Genomic DNA, 25381 nt, shown 5'->3' with positions numbered 1-25381 from the left:
TTGGCAACCTGGATCAATTTTTAGGACATCCAAAAACAATAGCTGATTTTCACTTTTATGTTTGATAGGAAGGGAGAATGGGAAGATGATGGGCAGGATATAGATCAGGATTAGGGTGTAAATCTGAACTCCAGTCCTTATTTAGTCTTTTGTCGTCTCTTTTGAACCTTGTAGACATCAAACAAAGCCTAGTCTATGCACACAGATGCATCAGTTTAACTAAAGGTGTGATTTTTTTTTTTTTGATACTTTGTGTATGGACACTCTTAAGGCATGTCTGGACAAACTGTGTGTGTGTGTAAATCTACATTGCTCCAGCCTGCTGTGCACTGGCTGCATGGTACCTGCGCTCTAGACGATTCCTAGTACATTTGACCTATTGCTGTTTCAAACAGCAGTGTATAAAGCGCACCAGGGAACTTCTAGCATGCATCAATAGGATAAATCATGCAGGGTCACACCAAGAATTAGGCCTGGTCTACACTAAAAGTTAGGTTGACTCAGCTGTGTTCCTCAGAGTTGTGAAAAGTCCACACCACTGAGCTCTGTAGTTAAACTGACCAACCCCCGCCATAGACAGAATTCTTCCATCAGTTTAGCTACAGCCTCTCGGGGAGAGTGGGGTGGATTACTTATGCTGATGGGAGAAGCTTCCCGTTGGTATCAGTAATGTATACACTGAAGCACTACAGCTGCAGTGCAACTGCTGTGCTGCTGTAGCGTTTCAAGTGTAGACAAGCCCTTAGTGTGCAGCAGGCTGGCATGCTGTGGTCTTTCACCCCAGCTTGCTGCACACTAACTGTTCATCTAGACAAGCTCTTAAGTAGATTTAAACCTCCTTTATATAGGTTCAGGGCAAGGTAAACCGATATAACCAGTTTTAAACCAATAGAGCAGTGGTGCCCAAACTTTTCAGGGTAATGCCCCCCCCCCGCCCTGTCTGCATCCCCCCAGAACTAGGAACATGGACAGGGTAAAGGGGCCGCAGCTGGGGGTGAGTCTGGGGTCAGGGGCTGGGGTCAGATGGAGAGCCGCAGTTGGGAGTCATTGCTGGGGATGGGGCCAGAGCTGGGAGTGGAGCAGGGCTGGGTGTTGTTCTCTCCCTGTCCGCTGTGGGGGCTGGCCTGGCCCCCACCGCCCATGTCTCCCCCAAACATTCCTCTGAGCCCCCATACAGGGGCGCACCCCACAGTTTGCACTCTGCCATTTACATTGGTCAAACTGGACAGTCTCTACGTAAAAGAATAAATGGACACAAATCAGATGTCAAGAATTATAACATTCATAAACCAGTCGGAGAACACTTCAATCTCTCTGGTCACGCAATCACAGACATGAAGGTCGCTATCTTAAAACAAAAAAACTTCAAATCCAGACTCCAGCGAGAAACTGCTGAATTGGAATTCATTTGCAAATTGGATACTATTAATTTAGGCTTAAATAGAGACTGGGAGTGGCTAAGTCATTATGCAAGGTAGCCTATTTCCCCTTGTTTTTTCCAACCCCCTCCCCCCCCCAGACGTTCTGGTTAAACTTGGATTTAAACTTGGAGAGTGGTCAGTTTGGATGAGCTATTACCAGCAGGAGAGTGAGTTTGTGTGTGTGTGTCCCCAGGAAAAAAAAGGGGAGGGGGGGTGAGAGAGCCTGGATTTGTGCTGGAAATGGCTCACCTGGATTACCATGCACATTGTAGGGAGAGTGATCACTTTGGATGAGCTATTACCAGCAGGAGAGTGAGTTTGTGTGTGTGGTTTTTGGAGGAGGGTGAGGGGGTGAGAGAACCTGGATTTGTGCAGGAAATGGCCCACCTTGTTTATCATACACATTGTGAACAGAGTTGTCACTTTGGATGGGCTATTACCAGCAGGAGAGTGAGTTTGGGGGGCGGAGGGTGAGACAACCTGGATTTGTGCTGGAAATGGCCCAACTTGATGATCACTTTAGATAAGCTATTACCAGCAGGACAGTGGGGTGGGAGGAGGTATTGTTTCATGATCTCTATGTGTATATAATGTCTGCTGCAGTTTCCACGGTATGCATCCGATGAAGTGAGCTGTAGCTCACGAAAGCTCATGCTCAAATAAATTGGTTAGTCTCTAAGGTGCCACAAGTACTCCTTTTCTTTTTGCGAATACAGACTAACACGGCTGTTACTCTGAAACCCCACAGTTTGGGGGCCTCTGCAATAGAGTATGTCTACTTGTGTTCGCACTGCTTTAACTAAACTAGTTTAACTAAACTTGTGCAAGTGTGTAGATAACCGCAAAGTCTAGGGCCCAGAAGTAGATAGAATTAAGTAGTAAAGGGAGAGAGGACCTAATTCTCAGTGCTCAAATCTTTTCTTATTCACAAGCTATTAGTCATGATGCAAGATTTTCTGTTCCTGGAGGTTTTTATAGAGCCTTTCAAAAATCAGCTATTTAAACTATATCATATTTACTTCCAGTAGAAATAACTATGATAAGCCATCCTCCATGATTCACGCTGCATTCTGCTGTACAGAGTCTATGTCAAAAGAGCAAAAGGTATGTTCTCTCACTCTAGAAGTTTATTCTGTAATGTCATCATGTGCTTTATGTATGTATTATTTGTATAAGCAACATTTAAATGGGTTGTGGAAAATTCATATTTTTCATGGACATTTCAAAATCATTCTATAGCAGTGTAGAGTATTTAAACCCCATTTGCCAGTAGATCAAAGGTATCAGCATTTCTTCTACCTATGTTAATTCCTCTGGGCTTTGTCCCTTTCCCGGGCCAGGAGGTCACCTGATTTCTTTGTCTTCAACCCTTTAGCTCTCACCTTGCAGAGGGGAAGGGCCAGGCTATCAATTGCCAGGAAACAGGGTGTCGGCCATTCTCTGTGTCCAGACCCCTGCACACACCTACCTTCTAGGGCTCTACAACGATCATACACCCTTATCCCACCAGTTGTCACAGAGTCCCCGGGCGATGCTCTGGAACTGCTCCCAGTGAAGCCAGTCAGGACTCTGGGGAAGTCTCCTTTCTGTGAGCAGCCTGTCTTCAGGACACATAGCTCACACAGCTTCCACCTTCCTGGGTCTGACCTCGGAGCATTCAGCATCCTCTGCCCCCCTGTGCGCTTCCCACAGTGAGTCCGCCCAGGTGGGGTCCTGGGGAAGCCAGAGGGTCATGCACCCCAACTCCGCAGTCAGACGTGACAGTCAGCCAGCCAGTAAAACAGAGGTTTATTAGACGACAGGAACATGATCTAAAACACAGCTTTGTAGGTGCAGAGAACAGGATCCCCCAGCTGGGTCCATTTTGGGGGGCAGTGAGCCAGACAACCACGTCTGCACTTCACTCCTCGTCCCCAGCCAGCCCCCAACTGAAAACTCTGTCCAGCCCCTCCTCCTCTGGGCTTTATCTCTTTCCCGGGCCAGGAGGTCACCTGATTCCTTTGTTCTCCAACCCTTTAGCTCTCCCCTTGCAGGGGGGAAGGGCCTGGCCATCAGTTGCCAGGAAACAGGGAGTCGGCCATTCTCTGTGTCCAGACCCCTGCACACACCTGCCCTATAGGGCTCTGCAACAATCATACACCCTTATCCCACCACCTAGATACTTAAGAACTGCATAGGGGAAACTGAGGCACCCCCACAATATTCAGAGGAAACATTAAGAACAGTCCTGCTTCATCACCTTTGAGACCGACCTGAGCGGGGTCACTTTAGCCGGTGACCTGGAGAAGTTCGAACCCACCAGCGTTCCCATGGATACCCCAGCATCTCTCCCATTCCTTGGTGAGAGTTACACCAGGCCCTTCCAGTTTCACGCCCTCCCTTATGTCAGGGGTGGTTGATAGCACTTGCATGCCGCATATGGAAAGGTTTATGCAGCCTGTGCCCTTTTGCCACCCCAAAACCCCCAGGGGTCGAACTGGGATCGGGTCTTCTCCCAGCACTCCAGTCTGGAGGGCTGCAATTCGGGCTCTCTTGGTTAAGAGCCCCCATCTTGACCTGGGCCACATAGTGTTCACTTACAGAACTAACATGGAGACATTCCTTTCTCAACAACCTTGTCTCCCCAACAAGCTGGCCAAACAAAGCCACTTGGTTATAGGACTGTTTAACTTTCTTAACAGCTTTCACTCCATCTGAGACCTTTTCAAAGCTGTCCACACTGGATCTTTCAACAGGAAAGTCAGTGGCTTGGTGTAACATTCTTTTTCACTGACTGACCAGTTGCTTCCCCTCTCAGACAGCTTCTTGCTGAGAAACACTACAGGGTGGAATTCTTGATCCGGTCCTTTCTGCATTAAAACTGCTCGCGCACCACGCTCGGATGCATCTGTGGTTACTAGGAATGGTTTGTCAAAGTCTGGGGTACTTAGTACAGGGTCAGACATGAGTGTCGCTTTAAGCTGGTTAAAGGCCTTCTGACACTCTTCGGTCCACTGAATGGCATTTGGCTGTTTCTTTTTGGTTAGTTCTGTCAGCTGCGATTTGGCTGTATTGCGGTACAAATTGCCTGTAATAACCGGCCAAGCCTAAGAAGGATTGGACCTGTTTTTTTGACTTTGGGACAGGCCACTTTTGGATAGCATCCACTTTGGCCTGTAGGGGGTTAATAGTTCCTTGACCCATGTGATATCCAAGGTAAGTCACTGTGTTTAGGCCTATTTGACACTTCTTAGCCTTAACAGTTAGTCCTGCCTCCCTTATGCGCTCGAAGACTTTTTGTAGATGTTCCAGGTGTTCTGCCCAGGAATCCAAAAATATGGCCACATCATCAAGGTAGGCAACTGCATATTCTCCTAATCCCACTAGGAGACCATCTACAAGTCTTTGGAAGGTGGTGGGTGCATTCCGCAGCTGGAAAGGGAGTGCATTAAATTCATACAGCCCGATGTGTGGTGAAGGCTGACCTTTCCTTGGGGGATTCATCTAGCGGTACTTGCCAGTACCACTTGGTTAAGTCCAAGGTAGAGATGAACTGGGCCCGTCCCAGTTTCTCTAATAGTTCATCTGTGCGTGGCATTGGATAGTTGTCTGGGCGAGTTAGTATTTAAACCCCATTTGCCAGTAGATCAAAGGTATCAGCATTTCTTCTACCTATGTTAATTCCAGATCCATTTCTTTTTCAGACTTTGTGGCTTTTAAAATGTCCACAAAATTATATTAGATCAGAAGCAGAAAGGCACCATGTTGTATTGCAATATTTTTATGAAGTCATTCAAACTCCTCTGATCCAATTTTTGGTACATACAACTAATGGCCCATTTCAGGATATCTCTTTTGCAGGCTTTAGCAGGAGAAAGCAGGATTTTTACAGTGAAGAGCTGTAACAAACAAATAGTACTATAATGCAAAAGGAAAAAGGTAGCAACAATTAATATTTTCCCCACCTCCTATTGTTTTAGGCTTTGACCGAACAGCAGACAGGCCCAGAGCCTCAGCAGCAGTGTGCTTGCTAACTCTAAATTCAGCAGCTCGCTGAACAGCAAGCAGAAGCCCAGCTTCAGCCACAAGAACAACTGATGGTGCAACAGCCACAGTTAGTAGTAAAGACTGTGGTAGCCAACCTGGCAGGATTAGTTGAAACTAAATATCTCTAAAGCTGAAATTTGGATCTTTCCACTTAATATGTGCAGAGATATGCACTCTTCTAGGTCCCGGCCCTGCAACTGGATTAGCAAGCCTTGATCCCTATGGCCTTACAGAGTTCAGTTGACTTCAGTGGCGCGCCACATAGCTGCAGGAGTCTGCGCTAGCAAATCTGATTGCAGGATTGGGCCCTTTGTGTTGTGTTGCATGAGCAGGTTGGGCGAGAAAGGTGCATTTGTCTTCACTTAAACTGAGAAAGTTGATGATGCTCTAAACTCAGATGAAATCAGTTAGATGTGCAGAAGTGCCTATTAGATCATCCAGTCTAGTCCCTTGTGAGGTTTTAATCTCCACCAGTCAGGGATACATCCAACATGATAGGAAAAGAGATAAGTGAATGAAACACTAGTGTTAATTTAAAAACATTTACTTTATAAAACCCTTTAAATGTAGTTATTAGACACAGTGCATGAACAGTACCCTTTTTTAAGTGAAAATTTCAAATCTGTGAAACAGTACAGAAGCAATCCATTTTTGCTGTTGTGTGTAGCAATATCATTTTGAAAAAGCTTTGAAATGTTCAGCTAATTATTCCCGGCCTAACAGAGTACACAGTCTTGAGTTCTCTAAAATCCCCCTGGTTGGAGATGGTGTATATTCTTTTAGTTAACTTTTGGCAGGGTCAGTCACAGGCCACCTGCACTAAAAAATTAGCATTTTCCATTGAAAATTCTGATAAATATTGTCCTTTGCTTCTGAACTCTTAAATATTACAGCCTTGCTGTTCAAAGTTGTAAATTGGTGTCAAATAATTAATATGGACAAGATTCCTGTGTCTTTATCCCATGCTAGATTTTATTATATGGAAAATGTCATTCAGCACAAAGAACAGATCAAATGTACTTATTTATTAATTCATTCATACTTGTTCACTGTGTCTATCTCAGGCTCTAGGCGCATGTGTCAGACATCATGCTTTGTATTGTATATTTAAAAAAACCAACAACCTTATATTCTAGAATAAATTGACCATGATACTTTGTTACTTTGTGTAACACTTTCTAGGCTTCAGGAGGTGCAGGTACAGCTCAGGTACAAACAGCTGCAGCATCCAGTGCTCCAACAGAATTAGTGACTGTAACATCTACTCAGGGTTCTCAAGCAGGAATGTCTGTGGCAGCATCATCGATAGTAACCACCAGTCTGACAACATGGCAGACCCAAACGCCCTTAGTGGCTCAGGTTATGTCAGGTAACCGCTGTTTTTTTCACATTCTGCTGCTGAAAATAAAACTGCTAGAAACTTGCATTTTAAGTGTTAGTTATTTTCAAATTATTAAGTAAAAGAAGATGGGAGGGGAAGAATGTCAGTTTACACTCTGATGAGAGATTGTCTTCTATATTTTTCCTTTTATAGCCAAGCCAACAGAAGTTCAGCTTTTTAGTAAAACAGTCACACCTGTCCATTTCCAGCTTCCTGGGCAGCAGGAGACAGAAGCAGTTGAGGTGCAAGTCCCACGGATTCAGTCCCAGGTACACACTTTGGGTACATCTTCACTACAAGCTAGGCGTGTGATTCCTGGGCTTGTACACATACTCGTGAGCTCTCATTGAGCTAGTGTGAGTGTAAATAGCACTGGTAGCAGCAGTGGAGACACAGCTTAGCTGTGATGAGTACATACCTACTAGGGTTTGTACTAGGCACAAAGTACACTGCTATACACACTTGCACTAGCTGAATGAGAGCTAGTGTGAGTGCGTGTACATGAGCAGGGGAATCATGCCGTTAGCTTGTACTGCAGATGTAGCCTTAGACTCCAGTCCAAATAAAAAGTGTAGGAAAGCTCTTACAAGGAACGGATATTTTAAGAAAAACATGTCTCCAATTCTTTCCTTAGTATTTCTTCGCCAACAGAAAAGGAATTGGTGGGAAATTTTTGTTGTACTGTTTGTAGTTTATATGGTTTTAAACCATGAGCATTCATGCCGGTTTGATGCTTCTGGTGACCAGATTTTCAAGACCCCTCCCCAGCTTGATTTTGCCTGGAAGGGCGGAGCTGGAGGTTTTGTTCTTCTTTGGCTGAACTTTTGAGAATGCCCATTGATTACTTTAAGCTGCCCTCCTTTGCCTGCTTTCATGATGTTGCTACATAATGAACATAATGCTTCTAAGTTAATCAACATTTCTTCCTACTTAGTCACAGGGTTCACTGTTGACTGGCATTACACACTTTCTTTCAGTAAGTCCTCTGCTGTTCAGAAAACTGTACTTTCCCACTTCATCTGAAGATGTACAGTGTTTGAGTATAGTTCATTAAATGTGCTCTAATGGTTAGAACAGGAGACAAGATGCCCAGATTCCTAAGGTTCTCTTCATAACTCAGCCCCTCACTGTGATATCTGGGGCAAGTCACCACAGCAATTTAGAATCTCAGCTTACCCATGCATGGCATGAGGATATTATTACTTATTTACCTTTAAGCAAGGGGATGTGAGTATTAACTGTAAAGTGCTTTGAGAACTTCTGATGGAAGGTACTATAGAAGTGTAAAGTATTTTTATTATTAAATTAAATAGGATAGAGAACCATAATTGAATGAAATCTTTATCTCAGAACCTGAAAACCTTTGCACAAATCATATGTGCAGCAGAAGTGGGAAAATTAAATGTTAGTACAGAATAGAAATTGCAACTGACCTGTCAGCAAGAACTGTAACATTAGCAGCTCACTGCAATCAACAGCATTTGGGCCTGGAGCAGCCCTCACTGTTACCATAACTAGCACCACTGTTACAAACCTCAAGTGTACCGTATTTAAAAAAACCCCAAAAGGTCCCAAACACAACAGAGCTAGATGTAAAATGATTCCAGTGGATTAGATAAAGCTTTTATATTCAGTTTCTGAACATATAATTGTCATGTTGCAAAGATCTAGTGAAAAACAACTAATATTCTTTGATCCTGATTCCTTGCTGCTCAGATTCTTGTTTCTGCTTCCCAGCTTCAAGCACAAGGACAGATCCAGATCCAAACACCTCAGGCAGCACAAGTTCCTCAGGCAAATCTTCCAGTGATGTCTGTTCCACCAACAATTGTACCATCTGCAGGAGCTGCAACGCTCCCTCTTACTGAGATCTCTGTCACTGAGATTACTGTTGCCCTTGGGCATCCACAGAAAGCAGCAGGTACAAAGAAATCTCACTCAGAGGCAATCTTATAAATTTCTTCCAATTTATTAAATTAATTGGACTTCAGAACCACTTTGACACTTAAATTTTAAAGGTTTTTAAATTAGGTTACTAAATTTATAGCATAGACTAATATTTTTCCTACTTTTTTGGTGCTTTTAGAAGACTCTTATTGAAAGCACCCTTTTAAACAATATATTTGGTTGCAAAGTAACTTTGTAAGTTGTAGTAATATCCATGATGCACAATAATTGATAGTCCTTCCATTTATTTTTATATTTCTAGAATGTGTCTAATTTTGCATACTGGAATTTGTAGGCAAGACTAGAAAAATGTCCTGTTTGCCAGTGGAAGTGGACTTTTGTCAAATCCTGTCAGAAACTAAATTTTATATCACAATAATATATATGCTTAGATAGAAATATAATAGGAAAAGGTAGACATTTTGATGATATTCTTAGAATAAATGTGTGTTACATTCTAAATACTAACATTTGCACCTTATTTTACTGCTGATTTGCAGGAGCCCAGACATTGGATGTACATGTCCATCAGTTTCCAAAACTTACACATCAAGTAGCTCAGCAACAGAGCCATTCATTCCCAGATGGTTCAAGGCCAAGCTACTGTGTAAAAAAGGTAAGCACCTTTGCCTGCTGTCTCATTCAAATGATATATGCTTTTCAGTGTTGTTTTGACAGTTTTGCATCACTACTACTTTGCTCGTCGGTAAGCCAGGTACTAGAGATGATCTTCTCCTTTAAGTGACCTGCTAAGGATTTTTTAAAAATTGGGTTTTCCAAGGTTCTGTTGTCAGCTCGGCCACTGATCAGTTCTGTAACCTGGAGCCAATCAATCTTTCTATGAGTATCTTCTTATCTGTAAAATGAAAGCATTACTCACCTCACAGGTGTTTTCTGAGAATTAATGTTTGTAAGGTGATTTTGAAATCCCCAGATATGTGCTACATAAGTGCAAAATAATATTATCCTTATTAACTCCAAGAATCTTGGTCTCATTTCTCTTATTTTATAAATGGCAAAACTGATTACAGAGAAATTAAGTGATTTGGCGAAAACCACACAGTAAATCAGTATCATGTTTGGGAACAGCATTTCATTCTCCTGACTTCCAGTTATATTCTTAGTCTCTGGCTTCTCCAGAGTTTCTGCCATCTCTTACCTTTGTTTCACATTTTTGACTGTGTAAAATGTACAATCAGCTAGTAACTTACCTTCATCTATAATTTAGGTTCAGGCTCAGTCACAAACTGCGGCAGTGTCCCAGTCACCACCTGCAGGTCACCACGCCTAAATGATTTCTGCAGCAATGGCTACAGCTCAGTTGATCCCCCAGAAATCAATAGAGGAACAGGTCCTGACAATAGTCTCTCTCCATTCACTGACCCCAGGTGTACAGAACTCAGCAGTCTCAACCAAAATTATCAAGTAAAAGTGCACAGGAGATTACCTACTTTCATACTGTGAAAGCATCTATGAAACCTTGTTGAACTAATGATTACATTAGAATAAGCAGAAAAGTACAGTATTTTATATTTGCTAAACCATGACAATAAAATCCGCAGGTTGTCCACATTTTATTTTCCAAATGAAGACTCGAGCACTTTTTTACAGACATAAATGCAAGAGAAGTTATTACTGAAATCTGAAAAAAGAAAAATGTACTCAACATTGAAAATATATTAATTGTAATGTACAGATAAAAGGTCTGTTAAAATGAAATGCTTTCTGCTGACAGAAAATAACCATCTTTCTGTACCAAAGCAGTGAATAACTAAATTACAGAGACAGAGGTGTAATCAACATGTTCATCATTGTGCTAGGCTATTGTCTCCAGAACAATATCAAATAATAGCCAGTTATTTTTTAAACAGAAGTACATTTTACTTGTGGAGTGTTGCACTAAATGGAATGCGTAAAAGTAAAAACTGCTGGCTTTTTTTGTTAGAGCTACTGAACTGAATAGGTGTCCTGTTAGGTGTATGGAAACAAAATGCAAACTAAATTTTTAGATGAATCTTTAGTGCTGTAAAGTAGGAATTCAGTGAGCACTGACATACTGCCTAAACCGAGTGTAAGTTGAACAATAAAGTGTCCTTTCTTTTTTATATAAATTGCCTTCTTTCTGTCCTGTTTCTTTGTGCGTGTCTGGGGGTGAAAGTAACTTGAAGGGGGCATGGCCTCAACTGGAAGAGGTGATTTAAAGGCCCCGGGACTCTGGCTGGGAGCCCCGGGGCCTTTAAATCACCCCGGAGCTACCGACTGCAGAGGCGGCTGAGAGCCCCAGGGCAAATTTAAGGGCCTGGGGCTCCGGCTGCTGCAGAGCTCTGGGCCCTTTAAATCCCTGCCGGAGCCCTGGGGCTCCAGCAGTCAGGCTCAGGCAGGGATTTAAAGAGCCTGGTGCTCCTGCCACTGCGGGGAGCCCCAGGCCCTTTAAAGCCCCGCTGCTGGAGCTCCGGAGGTGATTTAAAGGGCCCGGGGCTCCCCGCAGTGGCAGGAGCACTGGGCCCTTTAAATCACCACCGGGGAAGCCGGTCTGGTCTGGTGCGGCATACTGGCTTTTGCCAGTATGCCGTACTGGACCGTACCAGCTAACTTTCACCTCTGTGCATGTCTCATGTTCCTATGTACGCTGTTAACAAAGTGTGTGGCCTGGGTTAAGATTCTTTCCCCTCTGACCCCCTGTGGACATTCCCAACACACAGCTTGGGTGGCCCTGCTTTAAATGCCTCTGGAGGGTGGGTATGGGGTCTGTGTAGAAAATCTCCCAGGGCTTGCTAATGTGCCCTATGCTGAGCTCCATCCTGAGGGGATCCTCTCCCGCCCCACTGCTCTCTGTGTTGTGTCCCTGCCCTGCTCTCTCACTCCAATCACTCTGAGCGGGTGATATGATTAGCAAGGATGAGGGTCCTGGTTCCTGGCTGTCCTCCCTAGCATGCCAAAGACAGGACACGCGTATGGGGCGACCTGCCCCCTACCCCTAGCGCAATCCTGCTGCTCCCACTGTTTGGTTTGAGCCATTGCGCATACGCAGTGAGGGAGTCACAGTACAGGAACGGAACTCGCGGTTTGTCTCCTATCAGCGCCCGTAAGAGATGTATTTATCCCCAGTGACAGTCCCCAGCTTCCTGTGAGGAGGGAATGGAAAGTGTGGCCCCAGCTCTTGGGGTAAGTGGGTCCCCTCCGGGGGTGCCAGAGTGGGAGGTGCTGGGCTCCCCTCCGCCCTGCACCCATCCCATGCGCGGGGAGAAGCTGCGGTGCGGGCCTGTGGAGTTGGGTCCTCCAACTCCAGCTATTAATCCACCAGAAGCCCTATCAAATCCTATGGGTCTGCTCAACTGCTGCCCTTGAAGTGCTTGCTGCTGCTGCATGAGCTGCCCTTGAATAATATTGCTGATCTGCGGTGGCAAGTTAGTAGTTGTAACATGACCGGGGCTAGTCAATGGTTGCATGTTTGCTCCACTAGCTACAAGACTTTGAGGTCCAAGATGATGAATGGTGCCACCAGTCTGTGAATGAGGTTGTGAAAGCCTGCGTTCTCGTACAGTTGCAGGTGTCCCAGAAGATGGAATTTGTACCTGTGCTGCAGTTCCTTGAGCAATTTGTGCAATTCCGGATCCTTCTTGATATACAAAGTGTCCACCATTTGAAGGGCTCAGACTGATCTGTCGCACAAGCAAACTAGCATCTACAAATCCTCTAGTAGGGCTCTGGCTGCACATACCCAAGCCAGAACCTGGAGTGCCTGCCCGAACATTTGGTAGTGACTGCACTGGTACAGGACTGGGTTGTGTAGGGCTTTGAGACTGAACCTGCTGGGGCAATGGTGAAGTAACTTGAATATACGATGGAGATCCATGCTCAAACCTCCTTTGCTGAGGGCTAAACTGAAAATTTGGTGATGTTGGATTTGGTATTGGCAAAGGGGTAAGTGTTATCTGTTGGTTTCCTGATGCTACCGGTCCAACATTCTGCAGTGTGATGTTCACATTCTGCCCAGTTACCGGACTTCTACTCATTATAAATTGCTGTATTTGGTAACTGGGGGACTGTGGTGCAGATGGGCTTGCAGAAGGAGCAAATGAAGTTGCAGGGGACTGCGGTAAGTTTGTCTGCTGCTCTTCTCCCTCACTACCTGTGAAGGATCTGGACCTCTGGAGCTGACGCTGAACATTCTGAGGACCGTTCCCATGGTGCATTTTCACCTTTTTGGTTTTTTAAAGTAAATTCTAAAGGAATACATAAAAACAGAAATTTAGTGACGCTAACTTTTTTGGGGTAACTGAATGTTAGAAGATAGACATTTGAGTAAGAATGTAGAAGTTTTTCTGCCTCAAAATTAGGAACACATTCTACCGTTAGAGTTAATTAAACCAATAACCTTCATGCAATTATTCAAAATATGGATGGTCTGAAACACAACCACCCCAACTATATTTACTATCTAAACCTCTGATACGCTTCTCTGGCCGTCTAAGACATTCTGGAATAACCCACAGCAAGATGGTAGAACAAGGCATACGTTCCTCTTTTGACCAACCAAGCTGAGATGAAAGTTAAAAGGCCGCTTTCTCCTTCCACTTGCTGTGGAAGATCCAGGAGAAATGTAGGCTCCATTTTTCAAACGGCCCCGGGAATCCCCAGACCAAGGCCCGCTCCTCGCGTGGGACGGGTGCAGGGGAGCTCGGCAGCCCCGGCGGGGACCCACTTACCCCAGGCGCCGGGGCCGCACTTTCCCTTCCCTCCTCCCAGGAAGCTGGGGGGCCGGACACATCCGCTACGCTGCCCGCTGCCCCTAGCGCAATCCTGCTGCTCCCGCTGTTCGGTTCGAGCCACTGCGCATACGCAGTGCGGGAGTCTCGGTGCAGGAACGGAATTCGCCGTTTGTCTCCTATCAGCGCCCGTAGCGGATGTGTTCCCCCCCCCCCCCCCGGTGACGGCCCCCAGCTTCCTGTGAGGAGGGAAGGGAAAGTGCGGCCCCGGCCGCTGGGGTAAGTGGATCCCCGCCGGGGGTGCCGGAGCGGAGGGTGCCGGGCTCCCCTCCGCCCCGCTCCGTCCGCGGAGCCGGGCAGGCCCGGGGCTGCGGCCGGGCCCGGGCTGCGGGGCACCCGTCCCACCCGCGGGGGGAGGCTGCGGCGCGGGCCTTGGTCTCTGCTCCTGCCCCGCCGCGGGCGACCGGGGAGGCGGGTTCCCGGGAGTTCCCGGGGCCGTTAGGAGTTAAGTGTAAAGGGGAATTCACACCCCGCCCCCACGGCTCCCCGCTGAGCAGCATCCTCCCGCTTTGCGCTGGCGGCGGCGAGCCGTGTGATGATGATCGGGGGGGACGTGAACGCTCGCCTGCCCCGCCAGTCTCGGGGCTATCCAGGGCCGGTCTCTACAGACAGGTCTCGGTTTCCGTCCGGGCGTGGGGCCGCATTGCAACCTGTTAAAACTGGGAGTTCTGAGAAATCAGGATTCACTTGCCTGAAGTAATTCGTGTTACGGGAGCACCGCTCGAGCCCGTAATTCAAAGGGTAATCGCCCTTCCCGCTTTCCAGCCAGGAGGTTAATAGCGGGGTGTGCTGATGAGGTCTCATTATCAAGGGTTGATTGTGCATTTTCACTTATTTGTAGATTGCCAAGCATGATTAGTGTTTGACAGACAAATTAATATAACAACTCCTTGTTCCTAGGAGTTTAGATTTAAACTAGCCAGCAACCATGACAAGAAACGGGGGAGTGAAGAGGTTTGGCACACTATAGACCAACATATTTGTATGCAGTGAAGTATTAGAAATGGAACTGCAGTTTTCAAAATAAATGAGCAAGGTAGGTTTTTTGAAATATTAGCTTTCTTTTGATTCTCCTGCTAATTTGCAGTGCCCAGTCTTTGGCAATCAGTCTCCCTGTCAGTGCACATCAGTGAGATTGTACTACACTAGAATGCCAAATAACTTGAAAACCAGAACATTTTTCACTTTAGATAATGTTGTTGAGCCAAATTAGATATGTTTAAAAAATGGAGCCTTCATTTCTTGTGGATCTTCCACAGCAACTGGAAGGAGAAAGCGGCCTTTTAACTTTCATCTCAGCTTGGTTGGTCAAAAGAGGAACGTATGCCTTGTTCTACCATCTTGCTGTGGGTTATTCCAGAATGTCTTAGACGGCCAGAGAAGCGTATCAGAGGTTTAGATAGTAAATATAGTTGGGGTGGTTGTGTTTCAGACCATCCATATTTTGAATAATTGCATGAAGGTTATTGGTTTAATTAACTCTAACGGTAGAATGTGTTCCTAATTTTGAGGCAGAAAAACTTCTACATTCTTACTCAAATGTCTATCTTCTAACATTCAGTTACCCCAAAAAAGTTAGCGTCACTAAATTTCTGTTTTTATGTATTCCTTTAGAATTTACTTTAAAAAACCAAAAAGGTGAAAATGCACCATGGGAACGGTCCTCAGAATGTTCAGCGTCAGCTCCAGAGGTCCAGATCCTTCACAGGTAGTGAGGGAGAAGAGCAGCAGACAAACTTACCGCAGTCCCCTGCAACTTCATTTGCTCCTTCTGCAAGCCCATCTGCACCACAGTCCCCCAGTTACCAAATACAGCAATTTATAATGAGTAGAAGTCCGGTAACTGGGCAGAATGTGAACATCACACTGCAGAATGTTGGACCGGTAGCATCAGGAAACCAACAGATAACACTTACCCCTTTGCCAATACCAAATCCAACATCACCAAATTTTCAGTTTAGCCCTCAGCAAAGGAGGTTTGAGCATGGATCTCCATCGTATATTCAAGTTACTTCACCATTGCCCCAGCAGGTTCAGTCTCAAAGCCCTACACAACCCAGTCCTGTACCAGTGCAGTCACTACCAAATGTTCGGGCAGGCACTCCAGGTTCTGGCTTGGGTATGTGCAGCCAGAGCCCTACTAGAGGATTTGTAGATGCTAGTTTGCTTGTGCGACAGATCAGTCTGAGCCCTTCAAATGGTGGACACTTTGTATATCAAGAAGGATCCGGAATTGCACAAATTGCTCAAGGAACTGCAGCACAGGTACAAATTCCATCTTCTGGGGCACCTGCAACTGTACGAGAACGCAGGCTTTCACAACCTCATTCACAGACTGGTGGCACCATTCATCATCTTGGACCTCAAAGTCCTGTAGCTAGTGGAGCAAACATGCAACCATTGACTAGCCCCGGTCATATTACAACGACTAACTTGCCACCGCAGATCAGCAATATTATTCAAGGGCAGCTCATGCAGCAGCAGCAAGCACTTCAAGGGCAGCAGTTGAGCAGACCCATAGGATTTGATAGGGCTTCTGGTGGATTAATAGCTGGAGTTGGAGGACCACCTGCTTTTGGAATGACATCACCACCCCCTCCTACGAGCCCTTCACGAGCCACTGTACCACAGGGTCTGTCTAATCTTCCTCTTACTCCTACGGTAAGTACAGGAGTGAAAAAACAACCTAAAAAGTTGGAGGAGATTCCGCCTGCCACCCAAGAAGCTGCTCAGATGAGAAAGCAGTGTTTGGATCATCACCACAAACAGATGGAGATTCTGAGGGAGACTTTTAAGGAATATTTGATTGAACTATTTTTCTTGCAACATCTTCAAGGGAATATGATGGACTTCTTAGCTTTTAAGAAGAAACACTGTGTTCCATTACAAGCATACCTGAGGCAAAATGACTTGGACCTTGAGGAGGAGGAAGAGGAAGAACAATCTGAGGTTATCAATGATGAGGTAAGAAATCTATTGTTTAATAGTTTGGAATAAAACACTAAATTAAATTGTGGCAATTGGATACCAATGTATTGGATTCTACCTTAAATTATACCTTAGAGATATTTTAAATTTTATTTCTGATTGAAGTAATAGAGCAAACTTTTTAATGAAGATTCTGAGTGAATTGTAATTTTGCTATGTGACGACTGAAACTGAAGGTTGGTTTGAGCATACAATTGGAAGCATGTATTTTAAGAACAGAGGTAATTTAATAGAGGGGAAAAGAATTAGGGCTTTGAAGGAAAGTACACTTGTTTTCTCACTGACCAAGTTCATGTCAGTATTCAAGTCCCCACACAAAATAGTTAAGCTCTATCCTAAACCCACAGAAGTTTTGAATTGTTGCTGGAAGCATGTTAGCTTATAAAAAATTATTATGTATCCTAGAGTAATTTTAATTTATAAGTTATCATCATGTAATACCTACATTAAAAAAAATAATGAGATGGAAAAACAACCTTAACTTGGAACTTGGCTTTTGTCCAAAGAATTTATAGTTTGTGCATAAAAAAACAGTTTCCTGTTTTAATTAAACAAAATATTAAAGTTCTTTGAATGAATTCCATGCTTAGTAATGGCAAGTGACTTGAACCAAATATGGTAACCAAATATGATGCACAATTTTTCCTGATTAGTTATATCAGTGCATATTAATTCTGACCTGCGGTACCCCTCTACCCGGTACATTTTGGTGGCCTGAGCAAAACCTGTCTTGAGCAGACTCTGACAGTTGTGTAGCAAGTAGTTGTGATGTCATGTTTGGCACAATGAGTAAATTGATACCACTTGAAACTCTGAAATACCCTTTTTCAAATTATGTATCCAAAATAGGGAAGGGTATGTATTTGCCAGTTTGCAAAAGGATTCCATTCAAAAAGACTTGAGTATGTTTGACATTTCTATAACAGTTCCATATATCTTCAATGAAAAGTTGATGAACCTTTAAACTAAAGGGTTACTAGTGGCCCCAGCTTTAGTTTGAATTTGCAGATGGGTCAGAAGTTGTAGCATAATGTGTAGCATTTAGTATGTTTGACGGGAGAAGAAATTAAACTGTGACTAAGATCAGATACTGATAATTTTGAAGAAATAATTGGTTTCTGCACACAGTAGCTTAAATTGTGATAACAGGATGTCTTATTTATTTATTTTTTAAAATCAGCAATGGGTGTCCATGAATTATTCCTTGTGGTTTGAAATTTATTGTCAAATTGTTTGCCTGTCCTTGTTGGTCTATTTATTTGTCACTAGCTGAAATGGCCAGGTCTGTTGTACAAATTCAGGGGCACATCCTCACCTGATAAATTGACATAGATCCATTGAAGTCACTAGAGCATTGACAGTGCACACCAGCTGAGGATCTGCCTCTGTCTTTTGGGGTTCAAGTTTGCTCACTCTTTTTTTAGTTCTAAGGCACAGTTTAACTTATACAGACAGTTATATTTATGCTATATGTGAACAGCTAATTGCTCATAAAAGTTGTAATCATTTTAACTGTTGTAGGATTTTGCAAACTGTGCCAATAAACTTGTTTGACCTAACAAATTAAGATAGCTTTTGCAAATCAAGGCACCTTTTGAGTATGTTTTCTTTCTTTGTATTTTTGGTCTTCCTCTCTTTTATTTCTCCCCCTCTTTATCACTTTCTGCTAAAGCAATGCACCTCATCCCTTGCCTGGAAGGGCTGATCACTTTGGAAATTAATGGGGGAGAGAGAATGGTGGCTATGCTCATTGCTTAAATAAATGTTCGGGCTCTCTTGAGTTCAGACTGTCTGTCATGCTAATTTGTTGTCAACTAGGAACTGAGATAATTAAATTTAACCCACACTGTTACTTAATCTGGATTTAAGACAGTTTTTCAGTGGTGAGAGTCATTGGAGGTAGTCTGTCCCCCTCTCACTCTGTTCTGCTATTAAAAATGAAACAGAACTCTTCAAAAATTGTCTATATTCAAACCAAACTGTACTAATGGTCATTTAGTTATAATCCCCTCTTCAGTGAGGTACCATCAGTACAGTGTAAAACAAGTGTGTTGATCAGTTTTAAAAACTTTTAAAAAGAAAATGATTCTCCCTTTTTTTTTGTTTTTTTGTTTTCCCCAAAATATTTTCTCTCAGGTAAAGGTTGTGACAGGAAAGGATGGGCAGACTGGTACTCCTGTTGCTATAGCAACCCAGCTTCCTCCAAATGTTTCTGCTGCTTTTTCATCCCAGCAGCAACCGTTTCAGGTACTTTTCAATGGTTCTAAAATGTAGTCTCATCCCAGATTTTTTTTTCTTCATTCAGATTTGATATTTCTTAGCAGAATTCGTATTTTCCCAAGAGCCCATCCGTTGTCATCTAAAACAAACAAAACCAAAAATAACTTCAAATCTTGAAACGCATGAATGTTTATTGGGTGTTGAGGAAAGTTAAATCTTTCTTGTCTCAAAGTTGCTGGCTTATTTCATCAACTTTCAGCTTGAATGTTTTTCACTTTGGTTTGTTTGTCGTTTGTTTCCCTAAAGCATTTGGTTCATTTGTGCATTCTGCATAGTAGTAGTTTGGATTTCTCTGTCTGTGGCATTGTAACTGTGGATTTCTTCTCAATTTCTTTCTTTTTTCTTGATTGATTGAAGGTTTTTGTATATGCCTGCAGAAGGTATTAGATTTTCCTTGCTTGCTATATAGATTGTATGATGCATTTTTCTACCGAAAAACTTCAAAATGAGTCATCATAAGTACTCCAACTTACCTCACTTTCACTAGATTTATCATGGGTATCAGGTAGAAGAAATAAAAGTGTTTAGAGGGTCCCATTTTAGACAGAAGTTTGTTTTTGGATGGGAGCACACTGAAGAAGGTATCTAAAGAGAGGAATGACATCTATAAACAGAACTAATTATATGGATCTGTGGCGATGCACTTTTAACACAGGCTAGCTTGTGTGTACATCACTGCCTTCTACTGGGTATTTCAGACCTACTTCAGTGTACCTGGCTGTTACCCTCTTGCTGTTGGCCCACAAAGGATAAGCCCTAATTCTGTAGTTGAAATATTCTCTTTCAGCTCAAATGTTATGCACTTCTATTTTGGTGAGGAAGATCTTTAACAGCAAATGTACCTGATGGGCTATATATCCTGCCTTACCTTACAACTTGTGCAACCCCACTAACTTCATTCTAGATTGCCCTGGGGCTTTAAGTCAAGACAGTATTATTGTCTGTATTCACAAATATAATTAATTTTATGTAAATTAAAAAAAAATTAAATTGTTTAGCGAAGATGTGTTTGTTTCCAATGCTTTTTAATGTGGCCAGTAATTACATAGGTTTCAAAAGTTTTTGAAAGTCAGTCATATATCATCTTTTGTTCAATCCATTTAAAATATATGCATTTGAAAACATTGTATCAGTTGACTTTGTATAGCACTTGTGGATGTCCGTAAGCTCCGCCCATACTAATGACATCATAGTTTCCATAGGAACTAAGTTACTTCAAAATGAAAATAGCAGACACACTAAAAATATACAAAGTGCTGTGAGTAATATGATTATTCCCAAGCTTTTAGCAGAAAAACGATAGTACGCCTCACATCCTTACATCATCTCTCTCTGTTGCTGTTTATAAAACATAGTAGGTATCTTGATCAGTTCTGTCATTGAATTTGGAGTGTTGTAAGCACAGTAAGTTAAAATTATTATGGTGGACATCCTGCCTGATAACCATATAGTACCCAGAACTTTTCATTATTTTTAAGAAGATTTAGAACAATTTATTTTCTAGTGCCAGTGTTGTACAGTTGCATTTCATATAAAACATAGTGTTTGCTCTCAAAAGCTTATGTTCTAAATTCAGTAAAAATAATGCAAATAAGTTGGAGGCATTCATATACTAAGTGTCAGTCCAGAAACCTGAAACAAATAGACCTGGAAATCGAAGCCAGGAGCAGTAGTAGAAGTCAGGTGAAATAAATGGGTTTTAGAGTGGGCTTTGGAGGAGAAGGGTTGCTTAAGTTGTTGCTCAGAAAGACATTTGGTACAAATAGTGTCTGAGTTGGATATATTAATTAATTCTGTGCAATTCTATGGTTGTATGGAAGGTGTGCATTGTTTATTGTAACACATTATTTGAAATCAGTCATATTGTACACATCTAAATTTATCATACTTTGCCAAACTTAACTGTTTGGGCCAGGTGTCTGCTTCAGACTAAAACTTCTTTGAAAGTTTTTCATATCCAACGTGACGTAACATTATTACGTTTGTTAATGTAAATAAAAGTAGTGAATTAAAAAGGAAACAATGAAGGCAGACAGTTAATCCTTAATCATTTGAGTACCATATTGGATGAGTGCATATGCCATATAGTTTGGGGCAGTGTCCACCGTGCTTGCCTAAAAATTCTTAACTCAGATGAACATCTTAATACCATACACATACCACTGGTGGTCATAAATGTCTATCTGTTAATCCTAGACTTGGACAGGGTCCTCATATGTGAGGTTGAGCAGAATACATACTACAGTACTTAAGTACAATGGGATGCTATGCATATAAGATGTGTGTGTGTTAGTTTATACTGTACAATAGGACACTGAAGATTTTTGGACACCTACAATTTATTTCAATATCGTTTTGTGTTTACTTTCTTGTGCTTTATTTAAATTGGTATGGCTTTCTATAAAAAGAGGGGAGGAAGGAGAAAGGAGGAATCCCTGAGAGCATTGGAGTTGTGAATAGACTAAATGTACCGTTTGAGAAATTACTGTCTTCAGTATAGATGTATTTAGATATACAAAAGGTATGTTATGATATGTTGTGATAAATCCTTTGGGAAGTGCTTACTATGCATTTGCATAGTTTTTGCCACTTTCAACAGCCAGTTGCACTTAGAGAACTACAGAATGGTAAATTAATTCCTTTTTAACGACTAGCATAATTTCCTCTTTTTTTTAAAAAAAAAAAAAAGAAAAGAAAAAAAGAAAAAGCTGTTAAGAGCTTTCTTTGGGTAACCTTTATTTTTTGCATAGTTAATCTCATAATAGAGTATGTGGTGATAGCATGATAGTTTGGAAATTTGCACAAAAGAACTGTGCACCCATAAACTCTCCTAGACTTTAAGCCCTTACTGGCAATGCTGTGGAATAGCTGAGGGCCAAAAGAGCATGCAAATGATCATACAGACAACCTGCTTTACTTCAAAATTTCAATATCCATTTGACTAGCTGTACCATTACGTTCTAGTAGTCAGCTGCTTATGTCTAATAGCAAGCTATAATAAAATAAATTTAAGTCTGGGATTCAGAGAAGTGGAGCTGAAATTTACATCTGGGTTGAGATTTTTTTTATTCCACATTTTGATTCTGAGCCATTTTTTGGCCAAGTTAAACAGCTGACTTGTGGAGCTCAATCCTGAGGCATGCCAACCACCAGCTTCTGTTGAAGCCCACAGTAATGTTGATGGCCTCTTGGTAAGCTTAAACTCTCTTCAAGATCCAAATTAACTTCATTCACATGCTTTCCAAATATTTGGCATACAGAATTAAATTAGCCCTGCATACTGAATTTTTAAAAAATAAATAAATAGTCTTTATTATATTTTACCATATTTACTGGTTACTGATACTAGTACTATGCAAGGGCTGTGTCTTCCAATCTTATTTGCCATCTATTTAATTCTGTAGTGAGGTAAAAATATTCAATTTTTGACATGACTATTTTTTTTTAATGCAATAACAGTGTGATGATACATGCACTTGGTTGTAACTTCATTGCAGCGTCAGGCAGATGGCAGGAGGAGAGAGGTCTTGTATAAATGTAAATCCTTAATAGCAAAAGGAACCCAGAAAAATAATGGCCAAGTATATTTTCTTCTCCCACCCCATTTCCTAGTTTTATTAGCACTTTCCTTGAAACTCAAAATTTATCACACACATAACCGATTTCCTCTTTTTAGTTAACATAATTATACTTGAAAGCTGAATGAAGGACTCTCAGGGTCACTTTATATAGCTTTGTTATAGGAGTATTTAAAAATTGCCAGAAGATATTGAACAAGTCTTACTTTTTAGAGTATACAATCATTTTGAAGCGCTAATAATACAAGTAGGTGTTCTTTGGATTAACTGTAACTTCATGTGTTGTTGTAAGGGAAACTGATGAGGTAGCTGAACTTTTATGATTTTTGGTTTTTTTAATAGCAAACGCACACAGGGACTCCAGTAACGGGGACTGTGAATACCATAGAAATTGAAGCTTTTAAGAGACAGCAAGCACTTACTCCAGCAGGTATGTTTGTCTTCAACAATTTAATTTTATTTGGAAGGAATATAGAAGACCCACTACTGCATAATTATTGAAATGTAGCTTTGCCTCACTCTGGCAATTGCTAGATCCTTTGGCCTATTCGTTGTGACTGGTATGGTGCAGTGTGTTCCACTTACAACAAATGGGACTGGATTTGGCAAGTGTAGAAATATCAACAAGTCTGTCATTTGGCTGAGGGAAAGTGAAGTTGGTCACCTTGAAATATAAAGGAACTCTGCCCTTGGAGCATACTCCTCATGAATGCTACACATGTGTAGTGGAGTTGTAGCTTTCTGAGCTGATGTTAAAATCATGTGTAGTACTTTTGCTTTGTAAACTGAACCCATTCCATTATACCATGCCATAAATGGAATTTGAATATCACAGATTCGTCTAAGAGACCACGAATTGAAGTGGGCCGTCATGGGATGGTTTTTCAGCATCCAGGTGTGGCTTCAGGAGTTCCTCTACAACAGCTAATGCCAACGGCACAAGGTACTGTCACCACATGCCAATTGCAAATTAATTTAACAAGGAGATGAAAGTGATGGGACTAGAAACTTCGGCTCCTAGTCTTCTGAGATCCTAGTTCCACCATAGACTTCTCCTTGTAAATTAATTCTTGGTATGCAATGCCTGGTTTGTTTAAGGAGCTGAGTGATGGGCTCCAGTGGTGCATGTGGGCATGGAAGTACGTCACAAGTGCTGGTGCAAAATGGTTAGCTTAGGAGCTCTGGATCTAAACCAAGGGTTTGTGAAAAAAGTAGCTCCTACTTTGCCATATGTGTGATAAATGTTGGTTTTACTTCATTACTGGTGTTAGTTCGCTGACGGTCATTTTTGGTCCAAGTGTGTTAATGTACAGCATCCTCCGTGTATAACATTCAATGAGTTTTGAGCTCCCGCTAACTCATAAATAGTTGAAAAAACAATTAGGAAATCCAGAAGACAATTTAGTAAAGAGAATGCATTTTATTGTAATTGATTCTTATTCAAAAATTGCTAGCTGCATTCCTTTGTTTGATAGATTGTTTACTGTAATGATGATTTATTTTTGTGATTGTGATGTGGTATTTTCAAAGTGATGGTATCTTATCACCAAGTAAGTAACAAGTCAAAATGTGTTCGCTGTCTAACCATTTTCTGGTTAAAGTGGTAAAGAACATTGACACTTAAATTCATCTGTGCTGATTTCCTCTTGCTTTGCAGGTGGAATGCCTCCTACTCCTCAAGCAGTACAGCTCACTGGACAGAAACAAAGCCAGCAACAGTATGACCCATCCAAAGGTCCTCCTGTGCAGAATGCAGCAAGTTTACACACTCCTCCACCTCAACTGCCGGGGAGGCTGCAACCTGCTAACGTCCCAATAACGTCTCTCCCAGCTGCACTGCAGCTTTCACAGCAACAGCCACAGATAGTAGAGTCTCCAGCACAGCCCCAGATTCAGGTGAAGACCCAGCCCCAAAGTGTACCCGTCACTTCTGCTCCACATAGCCAGCTCCCAACACCAGTTCAACAGCAGGTACAGCCAGCACTCCATATACAAGGACAGACACCAACACAAGTGTCCCAGCCGCAAGCTGCAATACAGCAACAGGTATATAAATATTAATGTTTGCCTAATGTGAAAAGCTTACTCCTAAAACAACTCTTGTTGCAATAACTGGGAGAGAATGACAGCAGTCTGTTCTTATAAATATGTGAAATATGTTAAGTGGCTGAAATTTTTAAACTCTACAAGACAAAATAAACTTATGTAGATGTAGCTTGTTGAGTAAAACAGTAAAGCATTTGTAAAGCATTTTAAATGTAGTATTTCTAGTGGATTAAAGTTAGGTCAGCATTTGGCTGGCTAACATATTCTCCTGTAATGCAGCATTAGGTAATATTTGATTATAAAGTTCCTTATCTCTCCGCAGACTGTGACGCTGACACGACCATCTGCAGATGCTGCCCAAACTTCTCAGCGTCTTACGGCGAATTCATTGCCACCTGTCTCCTCTATTCCACCAGCAGCTCTCTCAGGCACAGCACCGCTTTCTTCATATCCAGTACAGACAAACAGAACTTCTCCAGCAACTAACAAGTCACTGTCTCCTATTGCATCAAAACCCCCAGGCTTAGCCGTAACTACAGCACCTAAAACACAGAGCCCAGCTCAGAATGCAGCGGTGTTACCTCAGGATAGCTCTCAAGACAAGCTTGCTGAGCAAGTAAAACTGGTAAGAATTTTCTTTCGGAACCTAAAGACCGCTAACGTGAAGAAAGGTTACATTGTTGAGCTGTTAATATACACAGGAGAGTTCCAATTTTTATTTCTCACATTTTTGGTTATATTTTATGCAGTTCCAAAGAAGCTAGAGATAAAACTGCTAGTGAAATCAGTCTTCTTTGCTAAATGCATTTTTCTTTTTTGTATTTCCATAATATTGATCACACCTGATCACTCAAGATGTACTGTTGTGGTAAGATAACTTTTCTAAAATTGAGCCAGGTCATTCTGCCTCTTTAACAGGATCCTTGTAGATTTTGTTTCTCCTAA

The 25381-nt window shown here is 42.3% G+C and overlaps 3 protein-coding genes across 32 annotated transcripts in view; 2 read left to right on the top strand and 1 right to left on the bottom strand.

Moving 5' to 3' along the window:
- LOC140898633 (E1A-binding protein p400-like) overlaps positions 1-10886 on the top strand; it is a 55888-nt gene extending 45002 nt beyond the window's left edge. For 8 of the 11 annotated variants that reach the window (XM_073312744.1, XM_073312745.1, XM_073312743.1 and 5 more), the window contains 6 exons: positions 2447-2525; positions 6630-6816; positions 6982-7097; positions 8566-8749; positions 9276-9391; positions 10004-10886. In XM_073312744.1, the coding sequence (XP_073168845.1) occupies positions 2447-2525; positions 6630-6816; positions 6982-7097; positions 8566-8749; positions 9276-9391; positions 10004-10066 (745 nt within the window). In that variant the 3' untranslated portion in view covers positions 10067-10886. Of the gene's footprint in view, positions 1-2446; positions 2526-6629; positions 6817-6981; positions 7098-8565; positions 8750-9275; positions 9392-10003 lie in introns of those variants that run through there. The other 3 variants (XM_073312742.1, XR_012155050.1, XM_073312747.1) reach the window with 3 other exon arrangements.
- A 373-nt stretch (positions 10887-11259) lies between these two features.
- On the bottom strand, positions 11260-13638 carry LOC140898635 (putative EP400-like protein). 5 transcript variants are annotated; one of them, XM_073312748.1, is made up of 2 exons: positions 13214-13638; positions 11260-13001 (listed from the first exon to the last, which is right to left on the bottom strand). In XM_073312748.1, exon 2 carries the CDS (start codon positions 12969-12971, stop codon positions 11874-11876), a length of 1098 nt encoding a protein of 365 aa, XP_073168849.1. In that variant the 5' UTR covers positions 12972-13001; positions 13214-13638; the 3' UTR covers positions 11260-11873. The 5 variants fall into 5 exon arrangements, with proteins under 5 accessions (XP_073168849.1, XP_073168851.1, XP_073168852.1 ...); XM_073312750.1 differs by having other exon boundaries at positions 13270-13638; XM_073312751.1 differs by having other exon boundaries at positions 13295-13638.
- A 54-nt stretch (positions 13639-13692) lies between these two features.
- Positions 13693-25381, top strand: part of LOC140898632 (E1A-binding protein p400-like) — a 63498-nt gene continuing 51809 nt past the window's right edge. For 8 of the 16 annotated variants that reach the window (XM_073312734.1, XM_073312729.1, XM_073312735.1 and 5 more), the window contains exons 1-8: positions 13693-13763; positions 14445-14580; positions 15159-16508; positions 18669-18779; positions 22733-22820; positions 23226-23333; positions 24048-24436; positions 24759-25061. In XM_073312734.1, the coding sequence (XP_073168835.1) occupies positions 15189-16508; positions 18669-18779; positions 22733-22820; positions 23226-23333; positions 24048-24436; positions 24759-25061 (2319 nt within the window). In that variant the 5' untranslated portion in view covers positions 13693-13763; positions 14445-14580; positions 15159-15188. The other 8 variants (XM_073312722.1, XM_073312723.1, XM_073312731.1 and 5 more) reach the window with 8 other exon arrangements.

The sequence above is a fragment of the Lepidochelys kempii genome, chromosome 15 (genome assembly GCF_965140265.1).
Source record: "Lepidochelys kempii isolate rLepKem1 chromosome 15, rLepKem1.hap2, whole genome shotgun sequence".
NCBI lineage: Eukaryota > Metazoa > Chordata > Testudines > Cheloniidae > Lepidochelys > Lepidochelys kempii.
Note: the sequence above shows the minus strand (reverse complement) of the source record. Positions and strands in the feature narration are given on the sequence as shown.